This window comes from Octopus bimaculoides, chromosome 4, assembly GCF_046866305.1.
Source record: "Octopus bimaculoides isolate indiv1 chromosome 4, ASM4686630v1, whole genome shotgun sequence".
Classification (NCBI taxonomy): Eukaryota; Metazoa; Mollusca; class Cephalopoda; order Octopoda; family Octopodidae; genus Octopus; species Octopus bimaculoides.
In genome coordinates, this window is record NC_142931.1 from 98766122 (window position 1) to 98783671 (window position 17550).

Consider the following 17550-nt stretch of genomic DNA (forward strand, 5'->3'; position numbering starts at 1 on the left):
TTTTCTGTATGTTATATATATTTGTTTTCTGTTATGCGCGAACTAACACACAAAATCCTATTCCCAATAATGAAAAGAGAATTTCAACAACAAACAATGAGTGTTTTTTTTTATTGCGGCTTGTTATGAGCATCTTCTTTGACTGATTCTTCTCTTCCTTGTTTTCTTTTTTCACACAGATAAAACATTTAAATAATACAGGAACAACAAATTTAAAGAAGTAAAAAAAAAAATACAGTTATGTCTCGATGTCTACGCTGACACGTGATAACTTCCCTCATTTTCTGTTAGGCGTGAGCAGTCCTGGGGAGAAAGGAAGTTTGGTGTGAAAAGTTTTCAACGTACTTTTGTATTACTCTGGATAACTGAATAATTTAAATATTTATTTTTTCTCTTCCTTTTTATATCTTTCGCTGGGAAAGGGATGGTATCTAAACTATTTTAGCCGGTTATTATATAAAGCTTCAATCTGCTTATCTGGATCAGAAGACATCACTGCACCCTTAACTTTCACTCAGAGAAAGCAACTATGTTTCGTTTCTTGCTACTAATTTTAGCAGCTATTTCCTCTGTTAGTTGCTTGAAAGGTAAGTTTCTTATATTGAATCTTCTAATTTATAAATTTTGACATTTTGTAAGGGAAGTCGGTTAAGTTTGATATTCATAGCTTTACCCCTTTTGCTATTATACCTCTAAAGGATTGTTTTCTGAGATAATATTATAAATATGCTTGTCTGTATGCGTTACTATTTGTCTTTCTATCGCTCGCTCGCCAAGTGGCGATGCAGTACTTAAATCCTCTGTAGACCGCGTCAGACCGGTAAGGACAATGGTTGATATTCAGCATGATTTTCTGTAGGTTGATGTCTGATGAAAAATGTTGGTGTAGAAGGGATGTGGTTATAGTGGGTGTTCTGAGATAGTAGGGCGAGAAGAACTGTTTAGTTGTGCGCTTAGCAGGTGATATATAATAGGGGCAAGAGAAGAAAAAACAATTGAATTTAAGACTTTAGCAAGCTTGTAGCTTGAGTACTGTATAAACTGTTGTCGTATGATAGAAAAGAAATTGAGAGGATGCAGCGCATCAGTGCACTAATAGCTGTGTTAATAGCTGATATTCAGCTGGATGGCTATTTTCATTATAAATATTTCTCTATGCGGAAGGTGCTCCATTCTAAATACATGAGCAATACTCAATATAGATGTTACATGAGTATTGTACAAGTTCAACAACTAATCAGTGCTTAAAACAGAGAAAATATTTAGTCTTTGACAAGTAGTTTTGGTCACCATGAAGAATCCTTAGTGGTTGTGGGGAATAGCATATGTGTACATTGAATGATGTAACTAAATATTATTCCCGAGTTGATCCGATGTTGCGACTACACTTTAATGCGAATAAAGCTGTATAGTAGTGACTTCAATATTTATCCATCGAGAATCGACTAGCTTCACTATTTATATCAAACAATGTGTATATATACGACATAATTAATACGTACTCTGAATAAATAAATATATACATTCTTAATGATTTATGGTACGGAGAAGGGGTGAGCGTACACACACTGTAGTCAACTCCTTTTTATTTTAATTAAAACATAAAAAAATCTATTTTTCGCACAAAGCTATATATTATTGAACAAATAGCTAGTCGTTTCAACTGATAGGTTCTTATTTTATCGATCTACGAAAAAATTAAAAGCAAAGTCTGCCATGACAATATTTTTTAACATCTAAATATTTCGAGTATTTCGACTCATTGTTCCATGTTCTAATTTCAAATGTTGAATTTACTTTTCTTCCCACTGGAGGTTGATAAAGTAAGTACCAGTAATTAAGTGAACTGACTGAACATCAATTGGTTTCTTTTGAGCTGGTATAAATGGCCTTTTATTAGTGGCATAAGTTAAATGAACTGGTTCCATCCAAAATCGAGACTACAACGCGGAATACTTCACCTAGAGTTTGCATCTTACTACACTGCAATCGCCATTAATACTGAATAGTAAACTGATTTTACACGTGGAATATCGATAAGCGCCTCCACGATTTATTTTAGATTCTCCATCAAAGGCAGATCATTTCACGCTGCTTCTTGAGAAAGGCATGAATGCTGAAAAATCTTGTTATTATAATGAATTGAGGAACGACGAAAATCTAAATTTAAGATGGGTCAAAAACCCAGATGGAACGAGTAGATTGAGTAGAAAATCATGACTGTCTATGTTAGGTGCCGAAATTTGCTTTACCGTATTGAAAGTACCTGACATATAATAAACTTTCTATTATATATATTCCATTTCTAGACGCAGACGTGGCTTATAGGCGCAGGCGTAGCTGTTTGATAGTAGGCTTGCTTCCCAATTACATGGTTCTGGGTTCAGTCCCACTGCGTGATACCTTGTGCAAATGTCTTCTACTATAGCCTTGGGCAAAACTATAGCCTTGGGCAAAACTATAGCCTTGGGCAAAACTATAGCCTTGCGAGTGGATTTGGTAAAGGGAAACTGAAAGAAGCTCGTCGTATATATATATATATATATATATATATATATATATATATATATATATATATATACGTGTGTGTATGTGTGTGTGTATATATCTATGGTGTCTTTGTATCTGTATTTGTTCCCCCATCACTGCTTGACAACTGGTGTTGGTGTGTTTACGTTCCTGTAACTTAGTGGTCCGGCAACAGACCAATAAAATAAGTACTAGGATATAAAAAATAAGCCCTGGGATCGATTTGTTCGACTAAAACCTTTCAAGACGGTGCTCCAGTATGGCTGCAGTCATATGACTGAAACAAGTCAAAGAATAAAAGAGTATTTCTACTAATGTACCAAAGCGGACGATACGTTATTGGAAAAACCCGAAGTAATCTCTTCACACGAGTAAAATCATTTGGGATTGAAGCACCGAAATGGCAAAATGAGATTCTTGCTTAAATGGTCCCTGCTTAAATATTCTCTGAGTAAATGGTTCCTGCTTGAATAGTTTTGATATAATGCTGGTATCACATCTCACACAATAATAACTGTAGTCATTTACTTTCTTGATTTCTGAACTGAGTATTATCCAGAAACCTAAAAATGTATCTTATGATTTTTAAAACACACACACAAACACACACACACACACACACACACACACACACACACACACACACACACACACACACACACACACACACACACACACACACACACACACACACACACACACACACACACACACACACTAAATATCAAGATCTATTCAGGAAATTACTATTGTTTGAAAGGAATTTCTCATATAATGTCAATATTTTCTTTTTCTGTGTTGATCTTGTAACTCTTGAGTCACAAATTTGCTCAAATTTAAGTGATCTGCATTAACTTTCTGTCCATTGAAACTTACAATGTTGGGTTCACTGGAATATAATTCCTCAATAGATTTATTTGTTTCGTATTCTGAAGGTTTATTTTATTTTTTAAGATGTGATACAATTTTAAACGAAGTTTAAACGATTTACTTTTTAAGATTCGAACTTCCTTGAAAAGATGTAACACACTTCAATTGAGTAACATAATCACATTAAATCAATAATGTATACCCTCTTTTACTCTTTTATTTGTTTCAGTCATTTGACTGTAGCCATGCAGGAGCACCGCCTTTAGTCGAGCAAATCGACCCCAGGACTTATTCTTTGTAAGCCTAGTACTTATTCTATCGGTATCTTTTGCCGAACCGCTAAGTTACGGGGACGTAAACACACCAGCATCGGTTGTCAAGTGATGCTGGGGGGGGACAAACACACACACACACACACACACACATATATATATATATATATATACACACATATATACGACGGGCTTCTTTCAGTTTCCATCTACCAAATCCACTCACAAGGCTTTGGTCGGCCCGAGGCTATAGTAGAAGACATTTGCTCAAGGTGCCACGTAGTGGGACTGAACCCGGAACCATGCGGTTCGTAAGCAAGCTACTTACCACACAGCCACTCCTGGAAAATATTTAATTTAATAGTAATGTAGTTTTGTGTACAATATTAAAGGGACACCTTGTATTCAGTGGGCAGAGAATACCAACATAACGTGATCTCATATATTAATAGTTTAAACAACTTTAAGAACTGATAGTATAGTAATCCCTCGACTATCGCGAGTGCTACGTTCCTAAACCGCCCGCGATAGGTGAAAATCCGCGAAGTAGAAACAATACTGCACTGTATATGTTTTTAATTATTTTTATAATTTGTATATATTTATTTTATCATAAATGCAAAACAACACCACGGAGGAATCTACGTAAGCTTAAATAATATACTGCGATAGGTGAACCGCGTTAGATGAACTGCGATATGGCGAGGGATTACTGTATGGGAAAAATATGTTTTTACATTCAGAATATATTGAGTTAATTCACTCAGTGATATATGAATTAATCACCACTAAGTATCGACCCAGGTTTTTGCCGATAGCACTTTCATTGATCTAATTACATTTTCTTTTTATACCGGAGAGCCACAGGAGATTTATCTTCAATGCATTGAGATACTCAAAACCCACACAACTCCAATTAAATGTGGAAATAAATATTAAAGTATGAAAATTAATTGAAATAATGTTACCAGTTTCTCTATTAATACACATTTTTATTGTAAGTAAATGAAAGATACTAATCTTAAATGACACTTTCTGTAAAGATATACATTCTTTTTCCTATTCTGTGTGAAAGTCAGAACTAATCTTAATTGGTATCCTGTCAGAGTATTTAAATAATTACTATGAAGATAGTTTAGCGGGGCTAAGACTTGAAAGTACGTCAACTGTGTAACTGCATGGCTACAGTATATTGTATAACTTGTCCTGAATTCTGGCCAATAGTATTTCAGTTGCAATCGTATGATCAATGGAAAATCCCATAGTTTCCTACCATAGCTGTAAATTGAGATTTGCACCAAGCTTTCGTAGGCAAAGGGACGAGGCGCACACAAGTTAGGTTAGGAAGTCCCAGAAATGACAGACAAACACAGGATTCTTGGTCGAATATTCGACTTCGGGTTAAAAAGAATCACTCATCTTCCATGAACACAATATTCTCACTTCTGCAAGAACTGACACTGAACATTCTTAATTCTCACATCTCAGATACACGAATAAGTAGCTACCTAATTCTTAGCCAACTCACTACTGATAATGAATGATACACCCGGTCTCAGGTAAATAACTGCTGTCATCATCGTAATGTTTATGTATAGATAAATGGTTTTCTCTAAAACTTGTAATAGATTTGATTTTGATATGAGTAACAATACGCAGACTGAACCAGCCAAACCAATTATTCAACACCATTTAAACAACATTCCTTCAATATAATGATATCTGCGTACATTAATGGAATACATATTTGAATACATTATTCCTTCAATAGCGGTATTAGCACACATTTTTACATGATATCCTGGTGCATTTTCGGCAATTTAATACAGATATTTGCATCTCAACGAATTGCATTTATATAAAAATGGATATTAATACTGAAAAAAAAGTCAGCACACATCGTCAGGTATAATGCGTATGTAGCAACAGTAGTAGTATGGGAGCATGCGCTGTAACAGTATGTAGTAGTATGGGAGCATGCGCTGCACTCACTATTTGTTGATGATTCTCTACTCCTGGCGGATGACACCTTTGCATCACTCAGGCGACAATCCTCCAACCTATGGATCTGTTTAGGAAGTCGTTACTGGTGACGGTTTTCCGAGGTCGGTGTGCAAATCCTATCTTTACCTCCTTTAGTTGCCTTTCACGACACTCAGAGGAAAAGTTGGGTCTATTCTTTGACAAAAACCGGTCCCCACACAGTGCTATAACAACGTGAAATGAAGTGTTTTGCTCAAGAACACAGCACCCTAACCACTCGGTTATGTGCTGCCTTCACCATAATGCGTAAGTGATCTGATTAAATCGAACCTTCGTTATAAAATATTCCACAAAGAATTAGTTCGAATGTTGTTGAATTTAAGGAATGTTTAAAATACCTGTTTTCTAATATTTATTCATACCACACTAGATAAAACTACTGAAACCTGCTCGTGATAAAGGTTCGTGGATGATACAGCTAAGTCCTAAAATAATAATCAGGTACTAAAACGATCGAGATGTGTTTTGCAAAAGAAAAATATTTATCACCTACTGGAATCTGAACTATTTGGTGTTAATTAAATTAACGTTATTTCGCTTTATTTTAGTGACCCTGTATGAATATAGCAAATAAAATTTGCTATACCATTTATTCTAAGGAAATTTTAAAATATGTATTCTCTTTGCAGGAAAATGTATGCATAATGGACAAGAACGTCAAGGAATATTCCGAACTGAATGCAATATTTGTGTATGTTTAAAAAATGGCAAAGCATTGTGTACGAATAATCAATGTGATTACGGACAGGGATCTACTTGTATCTATCAAGGTAAACATTATAGGACAGGACAGACATTTCAACAATCATGTAAAACATGTACATGCAAACCTAGTGGTCAGGTAGTTTGCAGCGGCAATGATTGTAATAAAACATGCACATATAAAGGGAAGCAATACAAAAAAGGCGATGAATTTCAAGACGACTGTAAAAGATGTAAATGTCTTTCTACTGGCTACACTGAATGTATCAATACCTCCTGTCAATGCAAATATGATGGTAAAGACTACAAATATGGAGAGACTTTCAAAGTTGATTGTAAGACATGTATTTGTCAAACTACAGGAACAGTGAAGTGTAACAACGACAGATGTGAATGTTATTACAATAATGTGCGATATCAAAGTGGACAAAATTTCACTGATGGCTGCAACACATGCAAATGTCTAAGTAACGGAACAATTAAGTGTACTGAAAAAACTTGTAAATGTTATTACAGAGGAAAACTATTTAATGTAGGCGACAGATTTACAGAAGGTTGTAGCACTTGTTATTGTCAAAAGAACGGGCAAGTTAAATGTAAAGACAACGTCTGTCAATGCACGTACAAGGGACAAATTTATGTTACTGGACAAAAATTTAAAGACGATTGTAATGATTGTGAATGTAAAGATGATGGAAACGTAAAATGTGATCAGAATCCATGTCGATGTACTTACAAGTATAAGGTTTATGAATTCGGAGCACAGTTCAAAGATGGCTGTGAAACTTGTACTTGTAAAACAAACGGTAATGTGAAATGTATAAGGGACAACTGTCAATGCACATACAAGGGACAAATTTATGTTACTGGACAAAAATTTAAAGACGATTGTAATGATTGTGAATGTAAAGATGATGGAAACGTAAAATGTGATCAGAATCCATGTCGATGTACTTACAAGTATAAGGTTTATGAATTCGGAGCACAGTTCAAAGATGGCTGTGAAACTTGTACTTGTAAAACAAACGGTAATGTGAAATGTATAAGGGACAACTGTCAATGCACATACAAGGGACAAATTTATGTTACTGGACAAAAATTTAAAGACGATTGTAATGATTGTGAATGTAAAGATGATGGAAACGTAAAATGTGATCAGAATCCATGTCGATGTACTTACAAGTATAAGGTTTATGAATTCGGAGCACAGTTCAAAGATGGCTGTGAAACTTGTACTTGTAAAACAAACGGTAATGTGAAATGTATAAGGGACAACTGTCAATGCACATACAAGGGACAAATTTATGTTACTGGACAAAAATTTAAAGACGATTGTAATGATTGTGAATGTAAAGATGATGGAAACGTAAAATGTGATCAGAATCCATGTCGATGTACTTACAAGTATAAGGTTTATGAATTCGGAGCACAGTTCAAAGATGGCTGTGAAACTTGTACTTGTAAAACAAACGGTAATGTGAAATGTATAAGGGACAACTGTCAATGCACATACAAGGGACAAATTTATGTTACTGGACAAAAATTTAAAGACGATTGTAATGATTGTGAATGTAAAGATGATGGAAACGTAAAATGTGATCAGAATCCATGTCGATGTACTTACAAGTATAAGGTTTATGAATTCGGAGCACAGTTCAAAGATGGCTGTGAAACTTGTACTTGTAAAACAAACGGTAATGTGAAATGTATAAGGGACAACTGTCAATGCACATACAAGGGACAAATTTATGTTACTGGACAAAAATTTAAAGACGATTGTAATGATTGTGAATGTAAAGATGATGGAAACGTAAAATGTGATCAGAATCCATGTCGATGTACTTACAAGTATAAGGTTTATGAATTCGGAGCACAGTTCAAAGATGGCTGTGAAACTTGTACTTGTAAAACAAACGGTAATGTGAAATGTATAAGAGACAGCTGTCAATGCACATACAAGGGACAAATTTATGTTACTGGACAAGAATTTAAAGACGATTGCAATGATTGTGAATGTAAAGATGATGGAAACGTAAAATGTGATCAGATTCCATGTCCATGTACTTACAAAAATATGGTCTATGCAATCGGAGCACAGTTCAAAGATGGCTGCGGATCGTGTACTTGTAAAACTAATGGTAATGTTGATTGTATAAGGGACAACTGTCGATGCACATATAAAGGACAAATATACGTAAGTGGACAAAAATTTAAAGACGATTGTAATGATTGTGAATGTAAAGATGATGGAAGCGTAAAATGTGATCAGAATCCATGTCGATGTACTTACAAAAATATGATCTATGCAATCGGAGCACAGTTCAAAGATGGCTGCGGATCGTGTACTTGTAAAACTAATGGTAATGTTGATTGTATAAGGGACAACTGTCAATGCACACACAAAGGACAAATATACATAATTGGTCAAAAATTTAAAGACGATTGTAATGATTGTGAATGTAAAGATGATGGAAACGTAAAATGTGATCAGATTCCCTGTCGATGTACTTACAAAAATATGGTTTATGCAATCGGAGCACAGTTCAAAGATGGCTGCGGATCTTGTACCTGTAAAACTAATGGTAATGTTGATTGTATAAGGGACAGCTGTCAATGCACATACAAAGGAAAAACATATGATGTTGGGCAAACTTTTAATGATGTATGCAATCAATGTGTATGCTTAGGTGGTTACAACATACGTTGTACTCAAAATACATGCAGATGCTTTTATAAAAATCGGGAATATAATTATGGGATGCAGTTTAAAGATGACTGCAATACATGCACATGCAAGACTAACGGGGTTGTCACCTGTTCAAAAAATGATTGCTTCTGCACATATAAAGGAAAGCGTTTTTTGCATAATCAAGTATTTAATGATGATTGTAACCAATGCGTATGCTTAGATAATTATGTAATGCATTGCACCAGAAATAAGTGTAACTGTACGTACAAAAATGTGGTTTACAAAATCGGAGAAGAGTTTAGAGACGGCTGTAGCATTTGTACTTGTAAAACTAATGGCATTCTTGATTGTTCAAAGAACGGCTGTCAATGCACATACAAAGGGAAAACTTATGTAACTGGACAGAAATTTAAAGACGATTGTAATGAATGCGAATGTAAAGATGGTGGAAATGTAAAATGTGATCAGAATCCATGTCGCTGTACTTACAAAAATATGGTTTATGCAATCGGAACACAGTTCAAAGATGGCTGCGGAACTTGTACTTGTAAAACTAATGGTAATGTTGATTGTATAAGGGACAACTGTCGATGCGCTTATAAAGGACAAATATACATAACTGGACAAAAATTTAAAGACGATTGCAATAATTGTGAATGTAAAGATGATGGAAATGTAAAATGTGATCAGAATCCATGTCGATGTACTTACAAAAATATGGTCTATGCAATCGGAGCACAGTTCAAAGATGGCTGCGGATCTTGTACCTGTAAAACTAATGGTAATGTTGATTGTATAAGGGACAGCTGTCAATGCACATATAAAGGACAAATATACGTAATTGGTCAAAAATTTAAAGACGATTGCAATGATTGTGAATGTAAAGATGATGGAACTGTAAAATGTGATCAGAATCCATGTCAATGTACTTACAAAAATATGATCTATGCAATCGGAGCACAGTTCAAAGATGGCTGCGGATCGTGTACTTGTAAAACTAATGGTAATGTTGATTGTATAAGGGACAACTGTCAATGCACATATAAAGGACAAATATACGTAATTGGTCAAAAATTTAAAGACGATTGTAATGATTGTGAATGTAAAGATGATGGAAACGTAAAATGTGATCAGAATCCATGTCGATGTACTTACAAGTATAAGGTTTATGAATTCGGAGCACAGTTCAAAGATGGCTGTGAAACTTGTACTTGTAAAACAAACGGTAATGTGAAATGTATAAGGGACAACTGTCAATGCACATACAAGGGACAAATTTATGTTACTGGACAAAAATTTAAAGACGATTGTAATGATTGTGAATGTAAAGATGATGGAAACGTAAAATGTGATCAGAATCCATGTCGATGTACTTACAAGTATAAGGTTTATGAATTCGGAGCACAGTTCAAAGATGGCTGTGAAACTTGTACTTGTAAAACAAACGGTAATGTGAAATGTATAAGGGACAACTGTCAATGCACATATAAGGGACAAATTTATGTTACTGGACAAAAATTTAAAGACGATTGCAATGATTGTGAATGTAAAGATGATGGAAACGTAAAATGTGATCAGATTCCATGCCGATGTACTTACAAAGATATGGTTTATGCAATCGGAGCACAGTTCAAAGATGGCTGCGAGTTTTGTACCTGTAAAACTAATGGTAATGTTGATTGTATAAGGGACAACTGTCGATGCACATACAAAGGACAAATTTATGCTACCGGGCAAGAGTTTGACGATGGTTGTAAGAAATGTAAATGTTCAATCGGAGGTTTTGTAAAGTGTTCGAATGCATCATGTACGTGTAGTTTCAATGGACTGTTGTACCAGCCAGGGCAGTCCTTTCAATACGGTTGCAATACTTGCAGATGTAGCACCGTCGGTTCTGTAAGTTGCTCGCAGCTGCAGTGTCAGAACTGCATATATAAAAATAAAACTTATGATTTCGGTGCAGTTTTTTATGATGCCTGCAATAGATGTAACTGTTCTATTGATGGTACCGTGGATTGTGAGAAGAAATTATGCCCAGTAAATTGCACGCATAACGGTAAATCGTATTCCATCGGTGATACATTTCAAGTTTCCTGCAACACCTGTAAGTGTGCACCGTCGGGTATTGCAGTTTGTACGCGGAAAGCCTGCCCCTCGGTGTGCCAGTATTATGGAAAATCCCACAACCACGGAGACATGTTTGCTTCACGAGACAAATGTAATATTTGTTTTTGTAATAATGGTATTACCCATTGTACGAGACGTGTTTGTTATCATTAGGTAAGCAATATTTCATTTCATTGACGACTTATTGATCAGATAACGCCTAGAAATTTACACATTCATAGAAATAGTAATTCACCACTCTATCTTATTCTACTTGGTGCCTTATACTTTTGATTTCATATATAATAGCAATAAAAATGCAAATGAAATAATCATGAAACACATGAAATTCAAATCTTCCCTCATTTTCAGAAAAACTATATAAGTGTGTATTGATGCAGTTTGAATTGATGAAATATGTTATTACATCAGAAAAAATATCGCTCAATATTCACATATATAGTATGAAACCAAAGCTGAAAAATCTTCGCTTTTCTGTAACTGTTGGGATTTATATAATAATAGTTCTTGCAAAAAATATATTCAAGATTATCCTAAAGCTTATGACTAGCAATTCAGATTTCTCTCAGTAAACGTTTGTTAAATATATTTTGTGGTAATATCCCATGACTTTCTTGCTTGGTAGTGCCATATACATCGTCAAAGAGGACAGTTTTCTCCTCAGAAAACATAGTTTATTAGGCATCCATAGTCATTCAAGCCATTAAAAAGAAGTTCACGTTTTTTTTTAAATTCTAGAAATATATTCAAATTGAAAACAGATTATGTAAAGAGATATCTGAATTTACTCAGCATTTGCAAACTTAAAATTCTGCCGGAATTCTTTCCAGCATCGATAAAATAAATATTTATTACATATTGAGATAAATACAATCTATGTATTTTATACAAATATATAATAAACAGACAGACATCGCCCATAAAGCTTCTATAAGACTGATGTCAACACTTTTGCATAACAAATGTTGTTATGTAGTCAATTATTTCCGTTATAATATTTTAATCACATTCAATCAATGCAGTCTATAATATTAAATATCTTTTACTTACAGATTGAATGGTACGGAAGAGAAAACTTATTTTTGAGAAGGAATTTTTAAAAACAAAACGGTGTATACATTTTGAAAAAGATATTTTCGTTCATTTATTTAATACCATAATCAATATTTTTAGAATGTATGTCGGCTAAATAAAAACTATTTATTTTCAAAGTATCTGTTTTGAATCTACTTTATGAAGTGTTTGATTGAATTAATTTTTGAAAGTTACTAATGAATGCGTATGAGGCGCTATCGCATACGCATTCAAAAATATGATTTATTCACACATTAAACTATATCCTTAATAATGAATGTAGGCAGTGATTTAGCTTAGTCGTTAGAGCGTTGAATGAAATACCTTTCCATAATTGTTCTGGCTCTTTGGGTTCAGCGTTCAAATCCCGCCGTGGCTCACTTGGTAGTAAACTTAATTCACCACATTGTTAAACATAGTGCTTGGGTGTCTTTAGTGGAGTTCACTATGTTGTAAGTATTCGAGATAGGTTGTGCAAATATCTTCCTTCTACCTGTCTGGAGGACCCTGATATACGTATTGAGCACAGTCCTCAATAATGAATTAATAGAAAATAACCTAATAGAATATTATACCATGTAGAAATACCAGCGGGAAAGATATATTTTACATCTTGAATAACTGGCATATATATGTATATACTCTTTACTCTTTTACTTGTTTCAGTCATTTGACTGCGGCCATGCTGGAGCACCGCTTTTGGTCGAGCAAATAGATCCCAGGACTTATTCTTTGTAAGCCTAGTACTTATTCTATCGGCCGCTTTTGCCGAACCGCTAAATACGGGGATGTAAACACGCCAGTATTGGTTGTCAAGCGATGTTGGATGGACAAACACAGACACACAAACACACACACACACACATATACGGCGGGCTTCTTTTCAGTTTCCGTCTACCAAATTCACTCACAAGCCTTTGGTCGGCCCGAGGCTATAGTAGAAGACACTTGCCCTAGGTGCCACGCAGTGGGACTGAACCCGGAACCATGAGGTTGGTAAGGAAGCTACTTACCACACAGCCACTCATATATATGTATATATGTATATATATATATATATATATATATATATATATATATATATATATATATATATATATATATATATATATATATATATATGTATATATGTCTATATATATATATGTATATATCTCTCTATATATATGTATATATGTATATATATGTATATATGTATATATATATGTATATATGTATATGTATATACGTATATATGTATATTTATATATGTATATATGTATATATATGTATATATGTGTATATATGTATATATATGTATATATGTATATATATTTATATATGTATATATATATGTATATATGTATATGTATATATGTATATATGTATATTTATATATGTATATATATGTATATATATATATATGCATATGCATATATGTATATATATATATGTATGTATATATGTATATGTATGTATGTATATATGTATATATATGTATATGCGTATGTATGTATATATCTATATATGTATGTATATATATGTATATATATATATATATATATATATATATATATATATATATATATATATATATATATATATATATATATATATGATTAGTTATGCTGACGACACAAAAGTATCGCAGGTAGATAGGAATCCAGAGGACATCATGAAACTGCAGAAAGGCCTAAATGTAATATACATATGGGCTAACAAAAATAAACATGCAGTTCAATGCTATGAAATTTCTGGCACTCCCCTATCGGCCCAACGCCAGGCTAGAATCGGAATACACTGCACCAGAAGGTAATACAATAGCAGATTCAGAGTTGGTGCGTGTCCTGAGGGTTCACATGAGCAATGATGCAACATTCCATGCACATATTACCAAGATGGTAACACTGTGCAGGCGAGTGGTTGGATGGATTCTGAAGATATTCAGAACCAGGAAAAGGAGGCTCTGCTATTCCTATGGGTGTCTTTCTTTCTCAGCCATTTGGACTACTACTCCCAACTATGGTCCCCAGAAAGTGTGAAACAAACTGTGGATCTCGAAGCAATCCTGCGCCAATACACAAAGAGATTGACTCGTTACAAAAGATGGGGTACTGGGAGAGGTTAAAGGAGCTGAGTCTCTATTCCCTGGAGAGAAGACGAGAGATAAGCGGTGATATATATTTGGAAGATCTTGTAGGGTTTAGCTCCAAATTTTGGAATTGACAGCTACACCAATCCTCGAACTGGACGGCATTGCATCATACCAAAGATCCCATCATCCCCATCTAAAATAATGACAGAGTCTGGGTTCCTAGGGCCCGCAATTGTTGAACATCATGCCGGAAACCTTAGAGATCTACATGGTGTTGATGTGGAAGTTTTCAAGGAACGTCTGGACGGACAGGTTTCTACCTGAGATGCCAGATGAACCCACATCGTGGCAGGAGACAAAAAGAAGAGAGGCTTCGTCTAGCTCGCTACTTCACCAAAAACAATACCGGAAACAACGCCAAGAAACTACAGGTAGTGTACCAGCATGACCTCAGCCCTGGGCTGAAGACAATAAAAGGTAAAAGATATATATATATATATATATATATATATATATATATATATATTTAAATAATTTAAATAATACATATATATATATATATATAATATTATATACTATTATATTATATACTAATTCTTACATGTATATATGTATGTATATATATGTGTATGTATGTGTGTGTTTGTGTGTGTGTATGTGTGTGTGTGTGTGTTAATCAATGAAACTCCAGCTTAGGCTAATTTTCACGGTTTATTACTTGAAATTTTTACGCAGTCATCAGGTTTATGTAGTGGCCGTCGTGTTTCACAATTGAAGACTGTAGTGAAGTGGTTGGATTGTCCTTTAATAAATACCCTCCGAAGGGTATTTGATATATATGTCTGTGCACATATAATAGTATATAATATATATATATATATATATATATATATATATATATATATATATATATATATATATATGTTTATATATATAATATATATAACGTATATATCATGTAAGTGGGGACTAAAACTGAAAGGGCTCATCTCATTAGTGCCTATGCTCCGATTCTAACAGCACAAAATGAGAAGAAAGATCAGTTTTACGAGGAACTTCGGGATGTGATCAACAGTGTCCCAAAGGCAGACCAACTCTTTCTCATGGGTGATTTGAATGCAAGAGTAGGCGCTGATCACCAAGCATGGCCCAACTGCCTTGGACAGTTTGGACTGGGGAACATCAATGAGAATGACCAGAGACTCTTTGAATTCTGGACAAATAACAACCTGTGCATTGCAAACACCTTCTACAATGGCAAAGACCGGTATAAAGCTTCTTGGTGCCATCCAAGATCAGGTCATTGGCACCAGATTGACTTCATCATCGTCAGAAAGAATGATGTCAACACTGTGAAGCAAATAAGATCCTTCCACAGTGCAGACTGTAACAGAGATCATCTGTTGGTTATAGCCAAAGCAAAGATAGTCGCAAAGAAAACACCAAGAGCCGAAAAACCAAAGAAACATAAGATCAACACAAAAAACACCGAAGATCCAACGATGAGAACTAAATTTCAAGAATATGTCGAAGAATAGCTCCAAAACTTAGATAGCTCATCCCCTGACAACATGTGAACAACATGATATCAGCAATATATGATTCTGCGTCGAGGGTCTTTGGAACGGATCGACATTCCAAGGAGAACAGGATCGAAGCCAATGCATCAATACTAATGCCAACTTGAGAAAAAGTGCAAGATCTTCATAAAGCACAATAGAAAGCCAACAGAAAGTACAAAGCAACAGCTACATGCTGCAAAATCCAACCTTCAAAAACAAACTAGAAAATGTGCCAACCAGTACTGGGATAAATTATGTTCAGGAATTCAACAGGCGAGTGACATAGGTAACATCAGGAAAATGTATGAGAAGATTAGAGTTGCTATCGGACCAGCTGTGAGTAAAGTGGCACCTCTCAAGTCTGCAACAGGTGACCAGCTGACGGACAAGAAGAAACAAATGGAAAGATGGGTAGTACATTACTCTCAATTGTACACAAAGGAGCGAGATGTCGATAGACAGCTTGATGAGGCCATTCCTCAGCTCACCGAAATGACAGAACTTGATATACCACCAATGGAAAAAGAACTCTCCACTGCAATCGATGAACTTGCAAGCGGAAAAGCACCCGGAAATGAAAATATACCTGCTGAGGTGTTGAACGAGAACAAATCCTTCCAGATTTATACAAGTTACTAAAGACGTGTTGGTTGGAAGCAAAAATTCCACAGGATATGAGAGATCCCAAGATAATCACTCTCTACAAAAATAAAGGGGACAAGTGAGATTGCAATAACTCACTTCTGCGCATCATTGGAAAAGCTTTTGTGAGGATCATTCTGAAACGACTTCAGAAGCTAGCAGAAAGAGTACTACCAGAGAGCCAGTGCGGTTTTAGATCTAACCGCTCAACAATGGATATGATCTTCTCCATTCATCAACTACAAGAAAAATGCCGGGAGCAGCAATTACCCCTATATATAGCATTTGTCGATCTGACAAAGGCATTTGATACAATCAGAAGATCAGGACTGTACATGGTACTTGGAAAATGTGGCTGTCCCCCAATACTGCTGCAGCTCAGTGTTTCGTTCCATGATGACATGAATGCCACCATTCAGTTTGACAGTTTAATATCAGATAGCTTCAACATCAACAGCGGAGTAAAACAAAGTTGTGTCTCAGCACCAATCCTTTTCACCATTTACTTTGCTGTATTGCTACAGTATGCGTTTCAAGAGTTGCCGAGAGATGACTACCTTTGTTGAAGAACTGATGGGTCATTCTTTGATGTTTCTAGATTTCAGGCCAAGACCAAGTTCAATAAAGCAACAATAAGAGACTCTCTTCGCCGACAATGCAGCACTTGTTGCTCACAGTGAATTAACTCTACAAATAATGATAGACCATCTATCATTAGCATGCAAGGCCTTCGGTTTGGTCATCAATGTAAAGAAGACAGTCATCCTCACTCAGGAGGGCACAGTGAAAGGCCATATCAAGCTTGATGACAAAGAGCTTGAGACAGTGGACAGGTTCTGCTATCTAGTGTCTACCATTTCCTCTACTACTTCACTTGATGATGAGATTAATGTCAGGATAGAGAAGGCAGCAACATATATATATATATATATATATATATATATATATATATATATATGATATACA

At 35.0% G+C, this 17550-nt stretch overlaps 3 protein-coding genes across 3 annotated transcripts; all 3 read left to right on the plus strand.

Moving 5' to 3' along the window:
* Window positions 1–484: 484 nt before the first annotated feature.
* On the plus strand, window positions 485–12443 carry LOC128247659 (uncharacterized). Its single transcript, XM_052967649.2, has 3 exons — window positions 485–587; window positions 6344–11385; window positions 12285–12443. Exons 1-2 carry the CDS (start codon window positions 530–532, stop codon window positions 11383–11385), a joined length of 5100 nt encoding a protein of 1699 aa, XP_052823609.2. The 5' UTR covers window positions 485–529; the 3' UTR covers window positions 12285–12443.
* Window positions 12444–14015: 1572 nt separating this feature from the next.
* LOC149136164 (protein CFDP2-like) lies at window positions 14016–15918 on the plus strand. Its single transcript, XM_089350104.1, has 2 exons — window positions 14016–14097; window positions 15401–15918. Exons 1-2 carry the CDS (start codon window positions 14016–14018, stop codon window positions 15916–15918), a joined length of 600 nt encoding a protein of 199 aa, XP_089206230.1.
* Window positions 15919–16796: 878 nt separating this feature from the next.
* Window positions 16797–17150, plus strand: LOC149136165 (uncharacterized). Its single transcript, XM_089350105.1, has one exon. It carries the CDS (start codon window positions 16797–16799, stop codon window positions 17148–17150), a length of 354 nt encoding a protein of 117 aa, XP_089206231.1.
* Window positions 17151–17550: the final 400 nt, after the last annotated feature.

Coding starts and splice junctions, on each gene's coding strand:
- LOC149136165 (XM_089350105.1), top strand. CDS start 16,797: ATGGATATGATCTTCTCCATTCATCAACTACAAGAAAAATGCCGGGAG.
- LOC149136164 (XM_089350104.1), top strand. CDS start 14,016: ATGCAGTTCAATGCTATGAAATTTCTGGCACTCCCCTATCGGCCCAAC. Junction 14,098..15,400: donor GGAATACACTGCACCAGAAG/GTAATACAATAG, acceptor CGATTCTAACAG/CACAAAATGAGAAGAAAGAT.
- LOC128247659 (XM_052967649.2), top strand. CDS start 530: ATGTTTCGTTTCTTGCTACTAATTTTAGCAGCTATTTCCTCTGTTAGT. Junction 588..6,343: donor CTCTGTTAGTTGCTTGAAAG/GTAAGTTTCTTA, acceptor TTCTCTTTGCAG/GAAAATGTATGCATAATGGA.